The sequence below is a fragment of the Malaclemys terrapin genome, chromosome 2 (genome assembly GCF_027887155.1).
Source record: "Malaclemys terrapin pileata isolate rMalTer1 chromosome 2, rMalTer1.hap1, whole genome shotgun sequence".
Classification (NCBI taxonomy): domain Eukaryota; kingdom Metazoa; phylum Chordata; order Testudines; family Emydidae; genus Malaclemys; species Malaclemys terrapin.
The window spans coordinates 248317703-248343239 of record NC_071506.1 but is presented as its reverse complement, the minus strand read 5'-3'; the positions used below and the strand labels follow the sequence as shown (position 1 = coordinate 248343239).

Below are 25537 nucleotides of genomic sequence, written 5' to 3'. Positions count from 1 at the left end.
ATGAACAGCATAAATAGAAGATGGTTGAGATATTCTAACTTGCTGTAGGGCTTTCAACTGATATTTTTTTAAACCCAAATAGACAACTCAGGTAGCAAAGCACTATACCTGAGTGTGTTTGCCAGACCAAACACTCCATTTCTAAAGTAACATTGTGAGGGTGACAATGGCTATTATGGAAAACAATATGAAAATTGATGTAGGAAATGAAGCAGTGGATTTTCTATTTCTATTGTCAAGAATGCTTACTACTAATTTTCTCTCTGGCTGAGAAAATTAAGTCTGTCCTGTAGGGATGCTAAAATGTTTCATTCTAGTATGCTATGCTTCAGCACAGGTCTACTATCTTCTAACGCACGCAGCTAAACAAGAACCAGCTCAGATTTGATAAGTGTCTTTGTGGGAAATAGTGTCTAATATTTTCACTATACATTTGCATTGTTAAAATATAGTGCAACGTATCAGTACATTTCACATTCAGTATAGTCACTGTAGTTTTACCACAGTCGTAGTTTATAAAGCTGTAGGGTGCACTGATTTAAATCGAAGTGATTTAAGTCCCTTATTTTAATCAGCAAGCAGGAATTCAATCTTGTTTTGTATTTGTACTTTTAGTTTTCTTCCCTAAAGAAAGGTTCATTCTTATTGGTTGGTATAACCATTAAAACATGTTTAATCAAATATAGTCAACACTAAATTTGGTACTGATTTGCTAAATATTCGATATACACATTCATTTAAACAATTATATCGCTTAATGTACATTTACTCAGATTCTTAATTTGTACATTGTTAGAAAATGATGAATGAAGTATTTATTTACTAGATGTTTTTTGCTCTGGATTTGTGTTAAGCTGTATTTGGAAACTGGAATTAAATTACAAATATAAAAAACAGCATTTTAAAGTTGTTTCTTAGTTAAATAAAACTATTTACGTTTATTGGATATAGGATGCAGAATTTTTTTCTTTAAGTGATTTTAAAAGATTACAAGTATGAGGGGGTAGCCATGTTAGTCTGTATCCACAAAAACAACAAGGAGTCCTGTTGCACCTTAAAGACCAACAGGTTTATTTGGGCATAAGCTTTCATCGGTTAAAAAACCCACCACTTCAGTGGTTTTTTTACCCACGAAAGCTTATGCCCAAATAAACCTGTTAGTCTTTAAGGTGCCACCAGACTCCTTGTTGTTTTTAAAAAGATTACACTAAATTTAGCACTTAATATGTTGTCAATTTTAAATTTTTAAACTGGTTCATTTTTAAAAAGAAAAATGCATTTTAATTAAATAAAAACTCAATTTTTATCCACCCGGCAAAGTTGTGTTTTCAGGTAAAAATATGACCCAGAACTACTTACCTTACATGGGAATAAAAAAGGGCATGTTTTCTTTTAAGGCAGAAATTCAGTTACACATATTGGGGGAGGGGTGGTGAAGGGGGGGAAAAGAGCATATCAACCATAAATAACTGTTTCAATGCTGACTATTACAATTCTTAACATACCTAAAACCTGCCTTGGAGATAGCCATAGCCCAATCTTTTGAAATCATTAAAGCTATGCTAGGGTAAACATCAATCTATTCACCTTTTTTCCCCAGTGTTAATGAAGAAATTTATCTATGGTAGTAAATTACAGAAATAGTTTGCATCATTACAAAAATCAAGTGTGAAAGATTTTCCATGATGAAAGATATCTTACAAGGCAACCACTGAAAAATTAGAATAGCCAGGAGAACTTTGATACTGAAACAGATTCACATGTTCATCCTGTGGAAGAGCAGTGCATTAAAAAAGTTAAAAATACTTTGTGTTTCAGTTCAGTTGCACTTGATTCAAGTGCTGCTCAGAGGTTTCTGTCATTATAAATTAAACATGGTCGCTACCGTAGCAACCAGAAGTACCAGGAAAATGTTCATGTTCACAGAATAAACAGATGCAGTCTCTTTTGCAACAAGTTATCTCACTCCAATATGGGAGGTCATCCATTCCAGACCTTGGCATAATCTGAAAATTAATAAGAGAAGTCGCAATGAAGTTTTTAACCATTTGCTCTCATACAAGTCATCCTACCAAAAAGCACCATCTTTCGCCATCAATTATAGGTGCACGTGGCCTCGGTAGGATTTCTTTTAAAGGAGCCAAAAGCTCCAATCACATGAAAGAAAGTTCATCTTCAATTTCCCTTCTAGAGCCAAAACATGCTACTCTCAATACATATCATCTAAGGAGTGAAAGGAAAGATATAAAAATCTTTATGGGTTTCCCACATGGCAGTACAGAATACTTACCACAATGCCTCAGGGCAGCGGTTCTCAAATTTCATTGCATTGCGACCCACTTCTGACAACAAAAATGACTACACAACCCCAAAAGGAGGGATTGAAGCCTGAGCCCCCGAGTCCTGCTGCCCCGTGTGTGTGTGTGTGGGGGGGGGGGGGGGGGGGCAAAGCGAAAGCCCAAGGGCTTTAGCCCCAGCCAGGGGCCTGTAACATGAGCCCCGCCACCCAGGGCTGATGCCCTTGGGCTTCGGCTTTCACCTGGGGCAGCAGGGCTCGGGCTTTGGCCCCAGGCCCCAGCAAGTCTAACGCCAACCCTGGTGACCCCATTAAAACGGGGTCTCGATCCACTTTGGGGTCCCGACCAACCGTTTGATAACTGTTGCCTTAGGGCTAACACAAATATAACATTTCAAATGCTGCTTAGATTAGATCTTCATTCAATGCCAGGGTGAGGCTAACACAAAATCATGTCTGGTTGAAACTCAAAATTGACTGCCAAGAAGCACCAAAGTTGTATATCGATGGATTAAAACAACTGCCAGTGACATTTCTCTTTTGGTTGTAGTATACGGTCAGACCCTATATTATCCATTAACACACTGAATTTTGGTAACGCAATAGGGCCAAGGAGAGAGTGATCCCACTTTTTCATTAAAGAAAGCCTTTTTAAGTAATATTCAAATGATTCAAATTAAATGAACAAATAAAATTATATTTTGCGTACATTAAAGAAAAAGGCACTGGCTTAATTAATGCTTCCCTACAATAAATTTTGAAATGAGAATGTGGAATTACATAGAATATCCATATTAAGAACAAAGTTACAGTAAGTACATCACCAATTTAAATATGAAAGGAAATAATTTGACCTGAAAATGTAGATCTGTTTACACAAAGCCAAATCCTCATGAGTTACCTATCCAAGTTGCCTTTAGCAAAAATAATAATAGCTAGTTGGACAAGTCAGTGGCTTAATTTTTGGAAATAAATACCCAAAATTAATAGACCAAAAGTGGGTCAGTACCTCCCATTATGAGAGGTCAGGGAAAGTGATGGAGGTACAGGCAGATACTTACTTCACAAGACAGTCCCAGCTGTATCTGAAAAGTAAACTTCACATTTCATCATTGTGGGGAAGATTTTTTGTTTTTTAATTTCTGAATGATCTGTTATATCCACTGCTTTTGAAACCCTGAGGCAGTATTATCACAGAATATTCTTCTACTATTTTACTGCTGAAACAAAATGAATTCTACAAATGATGAGGCTGTTTGAAAATCAAGGCATATGTTTAGGGCACCTAAGAAAACTGAATCTGAAAGAAAAACCAATGGCCAGCTCCTGTCAGACACCAAGAATGTCTGTTCTGTGAATTCCAGGGGTCTGAGGAAAGCTCAGTTTTAAATTTTAGTAACTTTGCTGGCATAACTGAGATAGAAGTTAATAAGTCAATTACATCAACTGCATATAGGTAATGGGTTTTACACCAGTAACAAAGTAGGTCTTCATGTCATAGTGAATGTTGACATACTTGTCTTTGAGTATACATCTGAAAAGTCAAAATAAGGTCTGATAGGACTGCACATTAAAAAGACGTTCCAGGATGAAGGGATGGAAGTCTACTGGTAGGAATTTCCAGGAGCACTAAAATATTTGTTGGCTCCTACACAAGAAAAAATGGGGTTCATAAGTGATCATCTCAGTGAGGCTGAAAGCCACACCCTATTTATATTCTTTACCCTCTGGTGAAGTCAGAGTTGCTGCCCTAGCGTATAGAGTTGAAGCAGTCACCTGGGTATTACAGACACTAAAGCTGGTGGACTCAGCTGTAAGGAAGATCCAGAAGTCAGTCAAGGGGAAGATACACTTAAGGGTCATTATATCTGCAAAGGTGAGAATAGGAAAAATCCTATTTCAGAAGACCTAGACCAGTGCCAATGGGCTTTTAAATCACACACAGTTTTCCATTTATTTTACATTATTGAACTTAGACACACATTACTGGACACCTACCCTTCTCCAGTCAAAGCACAGCAGGACTGAATGTGCCATGGGTGATCCTTTATGGAACTAAGGGTGAGGTACTTAGATATTTCAGCAGCTGTCATACAACCTTTCACGTCCTGCTTATTTGCAAAGATGAGAACTGCAGCCTTCCGTAAATCCTGGAAGCAAGACAGAATATTTATAGTACTTATGATGCCAATGTTATGATAAAAATCTAAAGGTTATATAATGTTAAATATATTTTTCCACAGTTACAGTAAAGTCATTCTATATTAAAATTATGCAGTAACATTTAATTTTGAGAGGCTTATTGCAACAATAAATTATAGTGGAAGACAAACTTAATGATTCATTTAGAAAGCTGTTCTAACTAACATTCCTCAGGCATCAAATTAGGGTCTGCTTCACTTCTTGGTCCTTTGGTCTTGCCACACTTCACTGATGACTAATCTAAAGACACAAATGATATATTTTCTAAAGCAGCTCAGTACGTTCAGCAAATTAGATTACTATTGGAGGAACATTCTGGAAATCTTTAGGTGAGATAATGACAGAGTCGAAGAAAACATGCCATCATTCTGTTGAAATTACTTCCAACACTAGGCGCTTTTTTTTTTTTTAAATAATAAATTTAAATGTTTAGAAATTTTATTAGGACAGGAAAGGAAGAAACTATACTTCATAATTTAACAAATCCACCTCATACCTTAAGAGCTTTGTCACTTTTGCCTAAAGGGCAGTTCTTACGAGTAATGTTTGAATAGTTTAAGTTAGATGTGAGACATTTAAAATGTTGTCTAAACTTTCCATGTAACTAAGGCAACAAAAATAGGAGCAGCAGATTTTTTTGGAGCACGGCAGGAGAGAGAAAGACATTTCATAATCAAGAAACCATTAGGTCAAATTTTAAGAGTTCAATACCGATTAATCTGCTAGGATTAGTGGAGATCCATTTCTATATCTGGATGCTTTAAAGAAACAAAAGCAAAGTTAAGGTCCAGTGCTGCAAATCCATACTCTCACAAGTAGTCCTAATTTATAGACTAGTTTGACTAAAGTCAGTCGTCAGGACAATTCACATGAATTAAGACTTCTTAGAATCATGGAAATGTAGAGCTGAAAGGCACCCTGATAGGTCATGTAGTCCTTCCCCCCCACCAATGCTGAGGCAGTATTTGAATAGGTGTTTGCAATATTGGGATCCATTTTGAAATCATGGGGAAGATTTTGAATAAAAGGCTTCTTACCATCTATTTTAGAATTTATTTTTCACCCCCAACCCCAGAGCAAAAACTATTTTTATTGACCCGAGCCATTTAGAGACAATTTCCTTTCATTTTTAGAAAAAGATTATGAATCACTCAGATAACACTGAGTACTGCTAATAGCCAAAACTTCATTTTAGATCAGAAAGGAAGAAGGCAAAATCCAAAGATTAACCATTTATAACACTATTTATGATTCTTTACATTAATAGGATGCAAGCAATAGTGAAAACTAATCTCAAAACTTGTTTTAGAAGCTTTCAAGCTTCTTCAAAATTTCATTTTTAGCTGTAGTTGTAAGACAGAGGAAGGAAAAACAGTACAAGTCAGACAGCATGAAGTTAAACATATAAAAAATTTTTATAATCTGTATAACTTTTATAAAAGAAACTGCTACCTTGTTACAATAGAATGAACCCTCCTAAGAGTGTTAGAACATGGAGCATGTATTTTTCATGATATCCTGACTGTTCTTGTCTAGACACCGACAATCTAAAATTTTTAAAAAGCACAGTTAATGTACATCAATACCTATGCTAATGAAACAACTTTGTTTTTTAAAAGGTTAAGTCTTCATGTTTATAATTATTTGGGTGCTAACAAAAAAGTAAGCCTACAATCCAAAAGTATTGGAATGCTGAGTTTTTAAATATACCTCATGAGCCAACATTCTGTAAAGTTCTTCTTTTGTGATAGAAAGTCGTTCTCTGTCAATGCTGTCAACAACGAGAATGATGAACTAGGGAAAATAAAAGAAAAAGTTTTTCTCAGACTACATGTAAACAAGGTTTCACCTATGTATTTTCTGTAGTCTGACCTTTGCAAAACAGACTCATTGGTTAGTAAATGTTCTTTATGCATAACAGACTTGGACTTTTCTAACCAACACATCTGACTTCTGAAAGCATACTCCACACTCTGTCCCAATCAGATTTTGGAAGGCATTTCAGATGCTTAAATCTTGGGTCGAGTGCGGTAGCTATCTTTAGAAATCTCACATTGGTACCTTCTTTTCATTTTGTCAAATCTGCAGTGAAAGTGTTCTTAAAATGAACAACATGCTGGGTCATCATACAAGACAGCTATAACATGAAATATATGGCAGAATGCGGGTAAAACACAGAGCAGGGGACATACAATTCTCCCCCAAGTTGCTCAGTTACAAATTTAATTAATGCATTACTTTTTTTAACGAGTGTCATCAGCATGGAAGCATATCCTCAGGAATGGGGGCCAAAGCATGAAGGGGCATATGAATGTTTAGCAGATCTGGCATGTAAATACGTTACAATGCCAACTACAAAAGTGCCATGCAAATGTCTGTTCTCACTTTCAGGTGACATTGTAAATAAGAAGCAGGCAGCATTATATCCTGTAAATGTAAATAAACTTATTTCTCTTTGTGATTGGCTGAACAAGAAGTAGGACTGAGTGGATTTGTAGGCTCTAAAGTTTTACAGTTTTGTTTTTGAGTGCAGTTATGTAACCAAAAAATAATAAAAAAATAAATCTACATTTGTAAGTTGCGCTTTCACAATAAAGAGATTGCACTATGGTATTTTACTCGTGGGGGAATTCTGTGTCACTGCACATGCACAGAATTCATGTCCCCTGCAGATTTCTTTGCTTCCCTGCAGAAAAATGACTTCTGATGGAGAAGCAAAGGGAAGCCGCAAGAGTGATCACGTGCCACTCCCTGGCAGGCAGGTCGGCCTGGGCACCCGGAGTAGCTAGTAGAAATGTAAATCACCGCTGGGAGGAGGAGGGGAGGATGGACAATAGTGCATGTGAGACACTCAGTCCCTTTTGCTTGCTATTGCTTATGACAGAAAACTCAGGGTGCTTCTACATAGCAAAAAAAATGGCAGCAGTTTCAGAACCCAGGTCAACTGACTTGGACTCACACTACAGGACTAAAAATAGCAGTATAGACTTTTCTGCTCTGGTTGGAGCCTGGGCTCTCAGACCCTCCCACCTTGCTCAGTCTCAGAGCCTGGGCTCCAGAGTATCTACAATGTTATTTAGCTCCACAGCACAAGTCCAAGTCAGCTGACCCGGGCTCTGAATCAGGGACGACAGTATTTACCAGAGCTGACTTTTACCAAGCAAAATCATAGTTTTTACCCAGAGAAACTAGCTAGAAAAGCCTTAAACTGGGACTATTTTTAAAACTGTTTCATTAAGATTACATTTAGTTTTAGCTACACGTTAAAACTGTGGTTATATACGGCTATAGATTCATAGATTAATTTAGGGCTGTACAAAAAAAAGTAAAACTGCAGTGGACATAATACTAATATATGTAATTATAATACTGAAGATCAGAATGTCTGTTTGATAAACTACTTATCTGTTGACATGGACCACAATTTAAAAAAAAAAAAAGAAAAAAAATCTTCTACACATAATTCTTCAAAATGTGAATGAAAAATGCAACTATCACAATGGCACTTCCTCATTGTGTCCTATTATATCGGACCTTCGCACTGTGATTACCAGCCATCATAATAAGTTAAACTGTCATATCTGGTATAAACTACAAACATTTGGGAAAAGGTTCCATTTGAACACAAAAGAAACAATGCCTTATAGTGTCTCCCCTGTGTGAAGCTGTTGGTAGAAGGCAAGCTGGCTAAGTGACTTCATGCTACCATTTGGGATAGTTTTTAACAGATTCAGGCTCTTTCCCCAAATTCCAACCACTGTAAGTCTTGGAGTGTTGTGCAATGATTGCAATTTCTTGAAAGGGAGGAGAGCAATCTATACTACTTTGTTAGCAGCACCAGTTGACTGTTGAAGCAAGACAGGCAGCACTCAAAGCTCTGGGGCGGTCTTTCTGGGTGAAGCAGAATTCCAGTGCTAGCCTGAGGGAAGTGATGTGTAAGAGCTCCTGCTGCAGGGACTAGCATAGAAACAAATTTAGGTAGCAGGGAGGCAGCCTATTGGAAAGTGGAATGGCTATTCAACAATAAGGTAGTGTATGTTTTTGTTCTTTTCTAAACTATTTTGTCTATTTTTATTAAAGGTATTAAAAATCAACATGTCTGAAGATCTTTGCGACAGATGACAGAAGTTTGCACATGCAAACGGAAATTATGGAGATTTAATACATGCTGCACAGCTCTATTAGGTGTCAGCAATTAAAAAAAAAAAAACCCAAACATGTTGATCTTTGCGGTGTTATAAACCAAAGTGGAAACAATACATTGGTCAGCTGAAGTCACCTCTGACCTTTCTGTCAATGGCAGCTTTATCGCTATATCATTCCTCCCACCTCAGCTGGGGTTACTTTTGTCCCCTGAATAAATGCAGCAGCAGCTGCTGACCATTTCTATACAGTGCTGCCTAGCAAAACTTTTGTTCTCTTTCCACTACTGTCACTGCTTCAAAAAAACATTACTCCGCATGAGAACAGAAGCTAAACCATTCACTAGTGGTCTCCATCCCCACCTAAGTTTTGCATTCACTTGGAGAAATGTGATGTGTGTATTGCTCTTATTTTTCCTCAAACAAGTTAGAAAACAGTTTCACTTAAAAACTGTGTTGAGCTAAACAAAACTCTTGTAAAATCAGTGAAATCTAAAATACAAGCTGTACACAGACTGGCAGGCCCAACTGCACTGTTTAATCCCAGAGGACAAATAATATCATTTGTCTAGAATAGGATGAAAGAGTATTCTAAGTATTACCAGGAAACTGGCTGTGTGCCAAAGGATCCCATTTTTTGCTTCAGAACCATCAAGTCCAGCATCCCCTCATGTAGAGGTTTATTACAAGGCATTTGAAACTCATACATAATGTATCTTTGTTTCTATTGTAGTAATCAATTACAAAGTGCCTTAGCAGCAGGTGACAAATTTCAAAATAAATAAATAAATCTATCTCTTGATCCTGAAGTATCTACGCTAATACACATATTTAGACATGCAGATCTAGCTCTCTAGTTAAAATACATTAAGAACTACTCTGTTCACTTGACACACAACTTTTGTTCCACTAAAACAATGGCGCTCAACCTTTCCAGACTACTGTACCCCTTTCAGGAGTCCGATTTGTCTTGCATACCCCCAAGTTTCACCTCACTCAAAAAATTACTTTTTAACTTTTATTTCTGATTTTGTAAGCAAGTGTCACCACATGCTATTACTGAAAAATTGCTTACTTTCTCATTTTTAACATATAATTACAAAATAAATCAATTGGAATACAAATATTGCACTTGCATGTCAGTGTATAGCATATAGAGCAGTATAAACAAGTCATTGTCGGTATGAAATTTTAGTTTGTACTGACTTTGCCAGTGCTTTTTATGTAGCCTGTTATAAAACTAGGCAAATACCTATATGAGTTGAAGACCTCTGTGTACCCACAGGAGTATGCGGACCCCTGGCTGAGAACCACTAAAAGCTTGATTTAATGAAAATACAGAGCCATGACCTTATATCAGTGGTTCCCAAATTGGTGTTCACGAAATGTTACAGGGGGTTCTTGGGAAAAAAATCCCTAATGGCGGACAGAGCTGTCGCTAGGGTTTGCAGGCAGCACGGGGCCAGCAGCCTGGAGCCCCTGGACTTCCAAGAGCTAAACAGATCAAAGCAAGCATATCTATCACACTAAGGAGATTTAAATTTCAAGACTCCTTATAAGAAATTGAAAGGGAGGTGGATATTTTTTGCTGTTTTTAAAATTAAATAGGCAGCTAGTATTGCTTTTAAAATTATTATGAAGAACAAGTTTAAGCTTTGTCATAACGTGTGTTGTTTGCCTGGACTACTCAAGACCTGAATGACTGTGTAGGAGGAACTCTTTGAGTTGGCTTCTTAAATACCTTCATGCTGTTTCACATCTGATACTCCTTGATGAAACATAGGAGCCTTGTCTTATAACATACTTATTCAAAGTGATACAAGCTACAAAAGTGAGATCTTGGAAGAGTGCTGCCATTTTCATAATATAATAAAAATACTGTAATGATAAATAGTAATGAATAATAAATAGTGTGTAATAAGCATGTCTTAAAAACAAATTTTATATTTCCAAGATCACTGCTTTTATAATTTATACTCAGGTAAAGAAGAAAATCCCGGGGAATATTCATTTTTAGGAGGGGGTTCGCGAGACTTGACATTTTAGTGAAAGGGGTTCACAGGTTGTTAAAATTTGGGAACCACTGCTTTATATCATTTACTGCATTTGAGCCTAAATTCTGTCCTCGCATATTCTTCCATATCCCATTAATGTAATCTCCACCCAAGCTATCAGGACTGAAATTTACATTTATTTGCTTTATTTTGTAGTTTGGGGGCAACTTCACATACCTCTGTATTTGAATAATAGGTATTCCATGATGACCGTAATGACTCCTGTCCTCCAATATCCCACATAAGGAAATGGGTATTTTTTACTACTATTTCTTCAACATTGCTTCCTATGGTTGGAGATGTGTGGACCACTTCATTCATTAAGCTAATGGAAACAACATCACACCACAAAAAAAAAAAAAATTAGCAATATCTTGAAACTTCCTGATGTATCAGATGTATATTGTGACAAGTTTGTTGTAACAAAAGTAAATCCTTTTTGTTCACGTAACGCAATTATTTAAAACAGTCTTTTTCATCTAAATTTTTATTAAAGAAACATTATTATTTTATTGAAGATATATAAAGACATCTTGTGTGTGAAAGATTTATTCAGTTTGGGTGAATTTTATGAGTTACAATCAATGAGTGAAGAGTCTGCCCTTTTATCTGCCTTTGTAGTAGTACATAATGTAGATAGGGATAAATAGGGTATACAATTATACATGAACGTCTGGTACAGAAAAGTAAAGCTTAAATCTGACTAACACTTTGTTAACATTAGTAGTCGTCTAAAAAATGTACTCAAAACAAGAACAAAACAAAAGCTGCCATGATCCAACAAGTCACCATCACTAAAGACAGTATTTTTGAATCTTGCTAGAATAATCTGAAGATAAAGTTGTCAAAGCACCTGGGAAATGTAAAGGTTGTCTGATTTCACAATAGCTTCTGAAAGAAATTCTGTATCTGCAGCTGAAAATACTTCAGTACCAACTTTAAAACAATGGTTTGTTTTGTCAATGTAGAGTACAGAAGAAAAGGTTTCAGGAAATCACTCTATTTCTTTCTATCTAAATGTATATACCACTTCCATCATCGTAGTAATTGTGCACTTCCCAAGTATTTACAGATTTATCCTATACCCTCTTGCGAGATAAGGAAGAGTTTGTTTTGATTTTAACTACAGTGACATCACCAGACCCATAGCCCTCTATTGCAGGAGCCATAGAAGCATGATGAAATATTATTCTGAAGGAACTATTAGTTCCACCAGTGACATGACTGACTAGGAGATGACAATTTTTTTTTCTTTTGGAAATAGTTGTCTGTATGTGGGTTTGCAAACTGACTAAAAATAAAGGCAGATATGGATTTTAAATTAAGTTTCTTTCTGGAAGCTTTCACCAATGTGTGAAAGGATTTCACCACCCATCAATTACCAAAGATCTCAACTGCAGAAGGATTACCGATTCATTCTTTGTCCTCGAGAACACTCTGTGATACTCTGTGCTGAGTATCTGATTAACATGAAGCTCAACTCTAAACAATTCAACACCTGTATCTATTTTATTACTGTATACACAAAACTTAAATATTATTGAATGACAAATACCTTCCTTAGACAAGCTAAGCTGGGTTCCCCACAGTTTTCAGTCAGGTCCCATACATTAATTGTGAGTGAAAGTATCAAACAAACAGAAGTTTTAAATAGCTCATATACTTACAACTGGTAAAGAATGGTGGTCTTTCCTGCATTGTCAAGTCCCACTATTATTACTTTGTGTTCTGCAAAACAAAAAAACAAAAAAGGTGAGCTGTTGTGAGCAGCCAAAGATACCATTAGCCAATTATTAACCACTTTTCTGATATTAAAAAAAAGCAAAGACGCCTTGTCTGTTTTAGGTGAACAGCCTGCACAGAGTATGGAAGATTCCTGACTAAAAAAACCACAAATCTGTATCTCCAGAAAGAGTTGTTATACTTACAAGGGACATAAGTTAAGTCCATGGTAAAGTTTTATTTTAAAGGAATGATTATTGATAAAAAAAACAAATTGTTTCATGCAAAAGAGTAGCATTAGTACAAAATTAAGCTTGAGAAATAAAGTAGTCATAAGAACATGGAGACTGCACGTTGACTTGCAAACTTGGTTCTGCCAATGTACTTTTTTTTAAGATATGTTCAGTTTGCATGAAAATTATTAGAATATGTGTCACAAAGTGAAATATCTTATACATTTTATATTCAGAAGTTAAACCAAATATGAAGACTGTATGTAATTTAGATCTACAAAGCAAGACAAAAAGAAATGGTATATGTGTGTGTGTGCGTGTGTGTGAGAGAGAATATCAGTACTTGAGGTTAAGAACACAATTACAGAATGACCAGTATTTTAGTAATATCTAAAAATAGATCAAAAACTAAAGTTGAATATTTACAGCTGGCAAACTGAAGAAATTGGCAACTCAACTAATTTTCTTGCAACTCAATCAAATCTAAATACTGCATATAATATTATGTTAACTCACCATATAAGGCTGAACGAGATGCCCCAGTTTATTGATTGCATATATTGATAAATTATTTAAGACTATGAAGATACCCATTTAAATACGGTAAGTATAAGGGAGAGGAGTTCAGTTTGAACTTTCTACTCTTAGCACTGCAACTCCTGAACCCCAAGCGCTTGACTACTTAACAGTTACTCCTGAGGGCATTCTGCGCCAAAAAATTAAAAACTCTGCACACAATAATTCAAAATTCTGAAAGTTTTGTCAATAAATAAATACAGCATGGCAGTGGGGAGCACAATCTACTGGCTGCACAAAGGTGGGAAATCACCCTCCAGCCTTCCCACCCTGGGGACACGGACTCGGTGAGGCTGCACCCGATCCTGACACAGCATAAGGCCTGGGCCTGCCCCAGAGGGGTCTGGGTGTGGGGAGGTTCAGCAGGGGGGTCATGAATTCTGCACACGGGCCATGGCGCAAAATTCCCCCAGGAGTAAACAGTGATATGCCAAATGCTGCATTAATACTTTTGCATGCTACTGTACATATACAAGACTATTCATAGCCTTAAAATGGCAACTATTTTCTTCACACTAAGAAAAAAATCCACAACGACAGGGGTTCTCAAACTGGGGGTCAGGACCCCGCGAGGTTATTACATGGGGGGGGGTCACAAGTTGTCAGCCTCTACTCCAAACCCAACTTTGCCTCTAGCATTTATAATGGTGTTAAATATATTTAAAAGTGTTTGTAATAAGGGGGGGGGGGGTCGCACACAGAGACTTGCTATGTGATAGGGGGTCACCAGTACAAAACTTTGAGAACCACTATACAACAACAAAGGGAGCTACAAAGCAGGTTAAGTTACCACAAGCCTTCTGTTTTGATTTTTCCACTATGCATGTGCAAAGTTGGATTGGAAAATACAGTAAAGGGTATTTTTACTCTGTTCAAAACAAAACAGAACCATGAACAGATGAAGAGTTACAATAGAATTAAAACTCAAACTTAACTATGGGGTTCCAACATGTGCTTCAACAAGTCATATTTAAAATTTTAGTCCATGTATTCAGAACATCACATGGATGGAAAGCTACAGCTTACTCTGAAAAAATGGTACATACTCATTAGATTTATAACAAAGTATTATAATCATTGATATGCCTTGGAATTTTAGTTATGAAAGTTAAATAATTTTTCTTAAAAATACTCAACGAGGACTATTAAATATTTATTACATCTACTGTATAAGGAACAAATAGATGCAGCCCATCATAATAGAATGGTACTTCATTAGACTTAATAAGAGGCCATCATGTGACAATGAGTTACATAGTCCAATTATACAGTGTGAAAAATTATTTCCTTTGAGCCACTTTAAGTTTGCCATCTTTGAAGCCTGGTCTACGCTACAGAGTTGGGTTGACATAAGGCAGTTTAAGTAGACCTAATAATGTCTGTGTCTACACTACCATGTCCCTCCGGCCGACGTAACTCGCCTGCTAGGTCAACTTAATTACTCCACCTTCGCCAGAGGTGTATGCATAAGTTAAGTCGATATAATTAAGTTGACGTAGTGGCAGTGTAGACACTGCGTTGCTTATGTCAACTTAACTCACCTCCAGGAGGTGTCCCACAATGCTCTACTATGACTGCTCTGGTCACCGTTCTCAACTCACCTGCCCAGCAGCCAGGTACACAGGAAAAGCCCCTCCCCTGTTAAAGGACCGGGAACTCTGAATTCCCATTTTCTGTTTGTTTGTGGTGGAAAGCTTGTCTGCCCAGCTGAGCATACCAGCTCCATGCTCCAAAAGCACTCCTGGCCTGGAATACACAGGAGGTGGTGGATTCCCTGAGTGTATGGGGAGAAGAGCTGTCCAGGCACAGCTCAGATCAAGTTGTAGAAATATGGACATCTGTGAGCTCTCTTGGGAGTATATTGGAGAAGGGCTACCAGAGGGATCGGCAGCAGTTCCGAGAGAAAGTAAAGGAGCTGCATCAGGTTTACTAGAAGGCAAGGGAGACGAACAGTCACCCTGGTGCAGCACCGCAGACATGCCACTTTTACAAGCTGCAGCATGCTATGCTCTGCGGTGACCCCACCATGACCCCCAAGAGCCACATGGATACCTCAGAGTCGGAGTCTTAGGCCATTGCAGAAAAGATTGAGAAGGTGGTGCTGGACGAGGAAGGAGGAGGAGGAAGATGGGAGACAGGCCTGAGGTCCCTTCCAACCCTGATAGTCTATGATTCTAGGCAAGCAGGGGATCCACTGTCCTGGAGAGTCAGGAACTGTTTGTAACCCCAGAGCAGTCCAGCCAGTCGCCGCAATGCAGTGTGGCCGAGTGTGATGCCAGAGAAGGAATCTCTATTGAGTATGCACTTAGAATTAATATTGTGGGATCATATATTCTTATTTGCTATTTTTTATTTAAATAACCAGTGGAGGTAAAGCAGCTATCTGATTCTCATTGTCTGGACCAGCAAAGCAGAGGGTACCCTAAGAATTAGGTACACAGGGATGTCCCGGGAATCCTTCATAGAGATCTCAATATTTTGTGGAAGGTTCCTCTGAAGGGCTGCCTTATTTCTTCCACTGTAGTAGGACACTTTCCCAAGCCACTCCAGTATTAATTTGGTAAGCATCATCACAGTACATAGCACAGGAGCATAATTTGCAAATTCAACACCATTAATCTGGGCTTGAATAGGGATTGGGAGTGGCTGGCTCACTACAGAAGCAGCTTTTCCTCTCCTGGAATTGACACCTCCTCATCTATTATTGGGAGTGGACTACATCCACCCTGATTGAATTGGCCTTGTCAACACTGGTTCGCCACTTGTGAAGTAACTCCCTGCTCTCCATGTGTCTGTATATAATGCCTGCATCTGTAGCTTTCACTCTATGCATCCGAAGAAGTGAGGTTTTTACTCACGAAAGCTTATGCCCAAATAAATCTGTTAGTCTTTAAGGTGCCACCAGACTCTTTGTTGTTTTTGTAGATACAGACTAACACGGCTACCCCCTGATACCTGGACGCAGGCAGCAGCTGTTCCCTTGTCACCTACGTTACCCTCAAGAACGTAATATCAGCTAGGGTGACCTACAGGAGACTGTGGTAGTATTCATTTCAATTGCTCAAGCCGCAAACACTAGTGTCTGTGTGCCCCCGCCCAGTCATTTTTCACCTCTTCCCTTCCTCCCCATAGCTCCAGAACCTGGGGTGACAATGGGACAGGGGCACTGGAATCGGATGGGCCATCACTGCCCACTTTTCACATGGCTGTGGTTTGGGTGGCAGGGGTCAACATTTCCCCCTCAAACTGCAAGCATCAGGCAGGCGGGGTGCAGGGATATGGGCCAGGGGGTTGCTCTCATGCACCCCATACCTCTGCCCGGGGCAGGTGGAGTGTCTGGGCCTCCCCACCCCACAGTGGCCCGGGCTCCATGGTAGGCGCTTACCTCTGCCTGGATCCAGCTTTTGGACTGGGCATAGGGTGGTGCCTTGGGTGCCAGAGAGCAGCAGCAGCTATGGGGGGAGGTTAACAAATATGTTGTGGTGGCTATAGCAAGCAATCCCCAGTGATGCCCCTGTCAAGGCATGCAGTCTGGGAGGGGGAACGTTGGTCCCTGACCTCCACACTATGCCCATGTTAACAAGGGTAGGGGCATGGCCCCTGGGCCACTATGATCCCATTGAGGGTTGCCCCCCCCACTTCTGCAGACGTTCCAGTGCCCTTGTCCCCCAGCTGTACTCATCACGGCTGGGACGGCAAACCAGTTCAATGAATATCTTGTAGAAATGAAAATGTTCTGCTTTACACTTGCGTGGATTCTGGGGAGTGATTTTTATATAGCAAATCTGCACTGGATACTGGGTCTGCACTGACAATTGTTCCTTTGTGCTTTGCATGTTTTACAGCTGAAAGTGGGGCCTTCAACTCTTCCTCCACACCGTCAGAGAGCCTCTCCCAGATAAGACGAAGGCGAAAGAGAACGCGCGATGACATGTTTAATGAGATAATGAATGCCTCTGGGACAGTGGACACTGACCAGAGGATGTGGAGGATTACTCTTACAGGGAAAAAAAAAATGACATTATGAGCAGGACAAAAGCCCAGGAGAATAAGTGTGGCATGCAGCAAGAGACGTTGGGGGATTCTGAAGGAACAATCAGACATATTAAGGTGTCTGACTGACCTCCAGGAGACACACCTTGAAGCTCTACGGCCCCAACATCACTGTACTCCCATTCCCCCCCCACACACATTCCAGTAGGCATGGGGGGCCAGTGCAATATCCTTTCCACTCAACCCTGGGGGGAGGGTGTGTGTGCACAGAATCACAGCCGCACATACACTGATGCGTGACAGGCAAGGCCGGTGTGTTTCTGAACAGAAAGGGGAGAAACACATTTATCTTATTTCCAAGGTTTAATTCTGTGTCACATATTTTTGTTTACAGGTGTGTGCAATAAAAGTCCATTTCTTAAAAATGAAATCTTTACTAATTCAAAGCACGGGGGGAATAGGGAGGGATAGGGAAACTGCGGCATGGGGGGGGTGAACGAATTCGCAAGAGCCGGCGTTGTGGCTAGATCCCAGGAACCCTGGCTCCCATCCCCTCCACATTGTAAGCAGTAATCCACACTCCCCTCAGTCATGACAACCACTGTGGTGGCTCTCCATGAAGGATGAGTTGGTGGGTTGCAGCCCATTCCCCGGGCATCAAGTGCACATCCCCCTCCTCCCTGCAGTAGTGCCTTTGGAGGGGCCAGGAGCTGAATGGAGTGTGGGGTTGTCTCTCCAGCAGTAGGTTGGGAGACAGCTCTAGAGGTTCTAGTTGGTGAGTGTTGGGAGTCATTGACAGAGGAAAGCAAGAAGTGTATTTCCAATGTTACATTACTATACACACAGCAGCCACAGCAATGTTCAGACTATTGACAAGCACAAAATAGAAAAGCAACACGTCACTGTGTGTCATTAATAAAATGGGTTTTCAAAAACTCCCTTAGACGCACTGCTCCATGCTGAGCTCTTGTAACCCTGGTATCCGACTGCTCAAAATTAGCAGACGGCTTATACACCTCCACGCCCCAACCCTGTGGAAACTTCTCTCCCTTTGCTTCACACATATTATGAAGCATGCAGCAGGCAGCTACCATCATGAGAATATTTTTGTCACTGAAGTTTAACCTAGTGAGCAAACTGTGCCAATGACCCTTCAAAAAGCCAAAAGCACATTCAACTGCCATTTGGACTTGCTGAGCCTATTGTTGAAGTGCTCCTGTCCAGGTGTCCGACGTATGGCTTCACAAGCCATAGGAGTAAGGGGCAGGCTGGATGTCCCAGGATCAATATTGGCATTTCAACATCTCTAATGATGATTTTGTTGCCCAGTCACCCAGTTTTGAAAGATCCTTCTGTAGCTCTTCGTAGTCTGCTTTGAACTTAACTATCTTGAGTAGTTTTGTATCATCTGCAAATTTTGCCACCTCACTGTTTACCCCTTTATGCAGGTTATTTATGAATATGTTGAATAGGACTGGTCCCAGTACAGACCCATGGGGGACACCTCTATTTACCTCTCTCCATTCAGAAAACTGACCATTTATTCCTACCCTTTGTTTCCTATCTTTTAACCAGTTACCAATCCATGAGAGAACCTTCCCTCTTATCCCATGACAGCTTACTTTGCAAAGACACAGACTTTGAAAGTTCGACCCTTTCAATTTGACACAGCCAACATTACATTATTTTAACAGCACTGTTTCCCAGCTGATCGCAGTTTGGATGCACAGTTTCACAGAATAGGACTCAGAAGGAGCGGGGAACCCTAGCTAGTGAGACCTTGAAAGCCTCTGCTGTTACAGTGATAAGAAAATAAGTTTGAAAGAATAGGGTGCATTAGCCCACCCTCTACTGAACTCAACCTCCCACCTTCAGTGCCAGCCTACGATACCCTCTCACCCTGGGCGTCCCCCCCTTCAAGGCCAGCCTACGACCCCCACACCCAAGGCTGAGCGTTCCCCCCTTCAATGCCAGCCTACGACCCCCCCAACCCTGTGTATTCCTCCCCTTCAATGCCAGCCAACAACCTCCCCCCCTCCGCGCGACCCCCCCTTCACACACACACACTCCAGGAACTCCCCTCCCCCCAACTCCCAGAGATAACCCCCCAACTGCTCCCTCAACACTCGAGGGGCGTCCCGACCCTTCCCCATCACAGCCGGGATCCCCCCCCGGCCGCTTCCCAGCGGCTCCCGCAAGCCGGCAAAGCCCCGCCCCCGGCGGACGCTGCTCACCCTGGTCACAGAAGAAACTCCACAGCTTAGCAAATATCAGGCCCATGGCTAGACTAGGCTCGGCCGGACGACGTCACGCTCCGAGCGTCCCCACGCCACAAAGGGGCACGGACGCCGCCGGCCGGCGCTAGTAACTCGACGGCGGCGGCTACGGCTGGCCCCGGCCAAGGGACAGAGCCCAGAAAGCCAAGTAGGCGGAGCCACCCTCTAACCCGCCTCCCCCGCCCGCCTTGCGTCACTGCGTGGCCCAACAGCAACGTCATTACGCACATTACCTCCTCCCTTACGTGAAAAAAATAGTACGTGGCGTCACCCTCAGCCGTGGGGCTCGGTGTTGCGTTCGCCTCCTGCCCGCGGTCCTAGTGCCCCGGCAAGCAGTGCTTCGGTATCCCGGGAAAGCGCCCAAACCTGGGAATCTGTGAGTAACACGTTTTGAATGAAAATTCCCGGTTTCCCAAGTGGAGACGTGTTACTCACAGAGCCCCAGGTTTTCACCAGACGGGGAAATGTTTAGCGCTGGGTTGGGAAAAGTTGGCATCACGCTAGAGAAGCGCTGGCAGCTGACCAGTCCCTAGCGAGGCTGGGGCGGAGATTTCCCCGTGCTCCGGAAGAGGCGGAAGGTAGGCGGGAGTGAGAGGCCGTGGAGCGCTGCTGCTGGGGGTGGGGGGGCTCCGTAGTCGCTGTGGGCGAAGGGGCAGTAGGACTCATCCCCCCCCCCAACACTGGAGTGGGGCCAGCGCGGTCGGGAGGCTGGAGCCCCCCTCACCGGGGAGACGCGCTTCCCCCGCGGGCCCCAGATTTTCCGCGGTGCGGAGCCCAGTGGCTCCGCGCGAACGGCTCCCTGTCCGGAGGACGGGCGTTGCAGTGCGCGGGGCCCGGTGTGGAGTAGCTGTCCCCGGAGCTGCCGGAGTATGGACGTGACCAAGCGCCATCTCCGGGGCGGGGGATGGCGAACGTGCTGCCGTTCGCTAGTGTTACCCGGTGCAACCCCTCCCGGAGCCTGGGCACCGAAAATCCTTGCTGCTTTAGCAGTACCGGCCCGGATGCGTGTGCCCCACCTGCTCGCCGTAGGGAGGGCCCTGCCGTGCGTAGTCTGGCCGGGAGGAGCTGCCCCGGTCACTTCCTCTTCACTGGGCTTTTCCGAGGGATTTAGGCGCTTAAAGAGGCAGATAAACACCGAGACTCTCTCCCCCCCCCCTTTGATTTAAATGGGAGTTGCGCACCAAGGCATTTCTGAAAATTCCACTTGTTGCCTGTCTGTATCTTCAGGTGCCTGAAAACGTGGCCATTGAACACATAGCCTGTAAGGGATTACAAAAATAAAAATATCGATGTAACTAGTTACATGGCAATACCAACACTTCTATCTTGTCACATAGCTCAGCAGTTTCATTATAGCTGCACATTTTGGTATTAATTCAGTGAACCCTTGGTTACTTTTTTGGCCTGTTCTTGGAGGGAGTTTATGCATTCCATACCATACATACAGGGGATGAAAGCAAGCCATTTTGCCAATGGACTATCATCATGAAATACTATACCTAATGCTAAACCAGATCAGACTTATTACCACTTTTTTTGTGGAGACGTGTCTGGAAGTTTTAGGTCACTTATACCATGAAAATATTCATATCAGCATCTTTATGTACAGTGTTCATACTGTAACACTATTAAGTGGAGACCTGAGTTCTACAAGTTTGCAGATTTGATTTAAATTGGTGCTTAATTGTGTTTTGAGAATCTGTGTTTTTTAAAAAGATGTTCTTTTTTTTTAAAAGAAGTCTATTCATCATGTTTCAGTTTTGAAGCATGATGAATAGACTTCTTTAAAAAAAAAAAAAAGTCCCCTATCTTTACTGACTTGTAAACATTCTGAAACACTAGCTTGGAGATGAGACAATGTGACAGTTCCTAAGATATTAATGCTAACATTTGATGACACTTTGAATGGAAACATTAACTTTAAGTGGTGGTTAAATTTAGTAGAAATATCAAGGCAGTGTGCTTATTGGTCCTGGGACATAGTGCTAGATACAGGGACAGGGTGCAGTGGGGCAGGTAATTTGTTTCAAGGGTTGCTAAAGTTGGGAATGAGCAATTCAACCCCCCTCTTACACCAACCTAGTCTCTGCCCATGCCCAAAAGTGATATCACCTTTCTTGTACCAAAAACCTCGACTGCTTCCTTGACACGAACAAAAACCCAAGACATCTCAGATGCTTTCTTAAGTGCCAAAAGTCCCAAGCATTCCTTTCTTAGCTGCTTTCTCCTGACATCTGCAGTGCAGTTACTCATTGTTATAAATGATACGTAGTATACTGGAATTTTTAAATTTGAGAAAAGTTAATATAAATATATTAAGCACGTACTAGGATGATTGGATTGGACTTTGGGTAGGGAGGGGAGAATATTGTGGAGGGTCCCTGATGCATAATTTAGGGCAAATGTACTGCACAGGAAAATGGAAGGTAGATCTTCTAGTTAACATTTGGCAAACACCTTTGGAAAGAACATTTGAAAAATATCAAATATAATAGTTATTTACCATTTACTACACTATACCAGATAGATAAATGAACATAATGATACATAACTTATTTGCATTGAGAAGACATTAAATGCTTTGTTCAGAAAGAACGAAAGATCACACAATTGTATCTTAAAACCATTCACTGTGTACAGTCCTCCCCACAAAATAAAGTATCTTTATAGTTGTGATAAAACAATTTACATGAATGTGATGTTGGTTTTTTTATTATCATTGTCCCTTTATGGTGGCAAGCAATTTATTAATGGAATAATCAGATTGTTAGAATTAATTCTTTGTGTAAAATGCAATTTCTAATAGTTAATTAGCACATGTTAAAATACAATTAATAGTTGCACTGTAGGTGTGTCCTGAGCTATGTTTACAATTCTGAATAAAAGTACAACTGCATCATCTAGCCAGTACAAACACCACCGTAACTCATAACTTAGGGATACATCTTGTAAAAAGTTGCATTGGGTTTTAGTAAGTTATGCAAGTCCATTCACTTTACTGTGAGCCGTAATACTTAAAAAAAAAAAAAATCAGTGTTTTGAAAAAATTTCTTATTGTTTTGATGAAATATTCACATTGGTGAGACACCTGGAGGAGATAATGTCATGACACACCTAATTATGTGCCTCAGAATGTCCCATATATTTTCTTATGGTACTGTTGAATAACTATCATACACAACACATCCTGAATTTTTGCAGCCCTTTTCATTTGGGTATTTAATTATGAATTATGCAAATTACATATCTCTAATAAAGAAAACATTAATGCGTTTATTGCTGTTGTTTACCAGGAAGGCTATTGCACTATAAAGGAAAATGTCTTTTTTTTCAAAAATATTACTGCAACGAGAAGTTGAAGAATACCTTGGGAACGTGTTTAGAAATAAGGAGGTATGTGATAAAGATTACTCAACCAGTCAGCCTGTGTAAACAAATTTGCCTTTCACTGGTTGAATGCTGAACTATGCAGACATTTACAATCTTTTAACTTTATTTTTTGTATAAAGTTACTGATAAATGCCTCGCACAATAAAAGTATATCTTTAGTATTTAGAGTTAGAGAGATCTTTTCAGCAAAGGGTTCTGATCCTGTAATGACCTCCATGCAGAGCATCATTGACTTCAATGGTCCTGTGTGGATTCAGGAGTCTGTACACTGCTCATTGAAGGATTGGGGCCTAGGATTGTTAATTCCATCTAGAAGTTACAAGGACTAGTCTAATGTGTGATTTCTAAAAGTATGAATATAGATATAAGAAGAATTTTTTTTTTTTAAATTTTTGGGATTTTTAATAAACTGAATATACTGTTAATAAATGTTTAGTTAAAAAGTTCCAAGAAAACTCATATTGAGTTATCACAATCTACTAATTCTAGTGTTCTTTAAAGTCTTCCAAGATCAATCACTACCACCATCCCCCCATCAAAAAGGAAAAAAAACAAACACCCACCACTTCCCACAGAGTAAACAAACTACCTGAATTTCTACTGTAAAAAAAAAAAAAAAAAAAAATTTCAAGCCTTCTTCATCCATCACACAAACTCATCACAACTTTGAGTTGTAGTCTGCTTTTTTTGTCTCTGTATACCTGTTTGCTTTGTACAGCAAGCTAGGCATACCACTTAATAGAGCAATATCAAATCAATGAAGATTAATTCTGATGCCTGTTCCAATATCAGATTGTTTAGAATACTCTTGTTCAATAAATAGACTGGTCTTTTCAGCAGCCAGACTCTGCCCTCAAGTATGCGTATGTGATTCTCACTGAAGTCAGTGGGAGCTGCACATGCATCTGAGTGTCTATTACATGACGTATACAAAGTAATAGTTGATTTAAACTTTGAGTACAACAAGCACTACTGCATGAAGCCGTGTATTGTTAATATATATCTTTTTTTCTTTTAGCTCATAAGTGCTTTAGGCACTCTGGAAGCAGAGAGGAAATATGAATCTCTGTTAAATCATCTGTCTCATCCTCCAGCTTTCACAACTGTTAGAGTTAACACTCACTTAGCTTCAGTGAAACAAGTGAAAAATCTGCTGTTTGAAGAGATCCACAAGGTTTGTGCAGTTTTGTTTCCTGGTTATCACTAAAGATAGCTACATGATTTCTGGTTTTGTAGCTGATTGCAAATGCCTTTTTTCAAATAATGGAAACAATTCCTAAACTTGGTGGATATGTCTACTTTCAGTTTGGTGCTGGGATTAAAATCCTGTTAGCATTTTCAGAGTCACATGGAAACATAGGTAGAGTCTGTGAGCAGCGGCGGCTCCAGGCACCAGCGCTCCAAGCGCGTGCCTGGGGCGGCAAGCTGCGGGGGACACCCTGCTGGTCCCTGCGAGGGCGGCAGTCAGGCAGCCTTCGACGACTTGCCTGCAGGAGGTCTGCCAGTCCCACGAATTCTGCCTGCCATGCTTGGGGTGGCAAAAAAGCTAGAGCCGCCCCTGTCTGTCAGTTAAGTCCAATACTAGTCAATATCTGATACATCAAAGGAAGTTAAAAATACCCATAGTACCCTAGAACAAAGGTGCTTTCAACAACAGGAGAAAAGACACTTTTTTTTTTTTTTTTTGCAAAGTTCTAAAGAACTTGAGTTTAATTGTAGATAAGGTCTAATAAAAAATACCAGCAATTGAGTCAGAGAAACATAATTTCTCCCTTTTCATTTTCAAAACGTGCACATTCCTTCAGAAATTTAAAATCTATAAATAAGGATCATATTATACTCGTGGATTATTTGTATTATAGTAGCACCTGTAGACCCTAATTAGGATTTGGGCCCCTTTGTGCTAAATGCTTTACAAATGTAGAAGGAAGGCACTGCAATCTAGACAAGACAACAGAAATAGAAACTGGTAGTCCGAGAAGATATATGCAACAAGTATAGAGCTTGCTTTTAATAAAAGGTGACAGAAAAATGAACTGATGTTGCATTGTCTTATTTAAAAAGTGTGTGAAATTGAACGAAACCAAGTATCCAAATAATTTGAGCGATTCCCCCCTGCTGGTGTAACTTGTTAGAAAATGCTTTGTTGTTTAGTAAATTTTTGGATTTATTTTGTTCTATTTATTTCATGACTGTCTTTATCTGACAGAGATAATTAATTGTAAGCCAGAAGGTCCGAAAATAAATTGTTTAGAAATCCTACCATATCTCTTCAGTCTTTCTGAGAAGATCTGGTTCGTCAATAAATAAAATATTGATATTTGTGGGTTTACAGACAGCAACTGCATGACAGGAGCCAAGACGTTTCTGTAATGCGAAAGCAGTTGATGCTACTCTAACTATTTCCTAGGAGGGTAATGAGTTATGCTTGTTTTATCATACAACTCATTCTAGGAATCTGGAACTGGTATTTTAGTCAAATATTTTGCTTTATAAGGGAAAATGCTTTGCTAAAAACAGAAATACAGCTAGCTTTTCCATGATGATAAACAGTTTTAATTCGAAGTATACTCCAAAAAAAAAAAAAAAGCTATAACATTAATGCCTGTTTTAATAACATCACAAAGCATACAATTTAAAGGAGAAAATACCT

The 25537-nt window shown here is 40.2% G+C and overlaps 2 protein-coding genes across 8 annotated transcripts in view; one reads left to right on the top strand and one right to left on the bottom strand.

Annotated features, from left to right (window-relative positions):
* Window positions 1-1138: 1138 nt before the first annotated feature.
* On the bottom strand, window positions 1139-20718 carry ARL5B (ADP ribosylation factor like GTPase 5B). Of its 6 annotated transcripts, none has more exons than XM_054020635.1 (6): window positions 20511-20718; window positions 12362-12422; window positions 10872-11019; window positions 6209-6292; window positions 4295-4446; window positions 1139-2006 (listed from the first exon to the last, which is right to left on the bottom strand). In XM_054020635.1, exons 3-6 carry the CDS (start codon window positions 11013-11015, stop codon window positions 1958-1960), a joined length of 429 nt encoding a protein of 142 aa, XP_053876610.1. In that variant the 5' UTR covers window positions 11016-11019; window positions 12362-12422; window positions 20511-20718; the 3' UTR covers window positions 1139-1957. The 6 variants fall into 6 exon arrangements, with proteins under 6 accessions (XP_053876610.1, XP_053876614.1, XP_053876612.1 ...); XM_054020639.1 differs by lacking the exon at window positions 20511-20718 and adding an exon at window positions 20219-20492; XM_054020637.1 differs by lacking the exon at window positions 20511-20718 and adding an exon at window positions 19728-19802.
* NSUN6 (NOP2/Sun RNA methyltransferase 6) overlaps window positions 19780-25537 on the top strand; it is a 36161-nt gene continuing 30403 nt past the window's right edge. The window contains exons 1-3 of one of the 2 annotated variants that reach the window (XM_054020632.1): window positions 19780-19870; window positions 22788-22887; window positions 23903-24058. In XM_054020632.1, the coding sequence (XP_053876607.1) occupies window positions 22813-22887; window positions 23903-24058 (231 nt within the window). In that variant the 5' untranslated portion in view covers window positions 19780-19870; window positions 22788-22812. Of the gene's footprint in view, window positions 19871-19982; window positions 20073-22787; window positions 22888-23902; window positions 24059-25537 lie in introns of those variants that run through there. The other variant, XM_054020631.1, reaches the window with a different exon arrangement.

Excerpts from the sequence above, each read along its gene's own strand:
- ARL5B (XM_054020639.1), bottom strand. The coding sequence starts at position 20,384 with ATGGCGCTTGGTCACGTCCATACTCCGGCAGCTCCGGGGACAGCTACT. Across the intron at positions 6,293-10,871 it reads CCTATTATTCAAATACAGAG|TTCATCATTCTCGTTGTTGA; the intron begins GTATGTGAAGTT and ends TATTTTCCCTAG. Across the intron at positions 2,007-4,294 it reads TGTGCTTTGACTGGAGAAGG|ATTATGCCAAGGTCTGGAAT; the intron begins GTAGGTGTCCAG and ends ATTAATTTTCAG.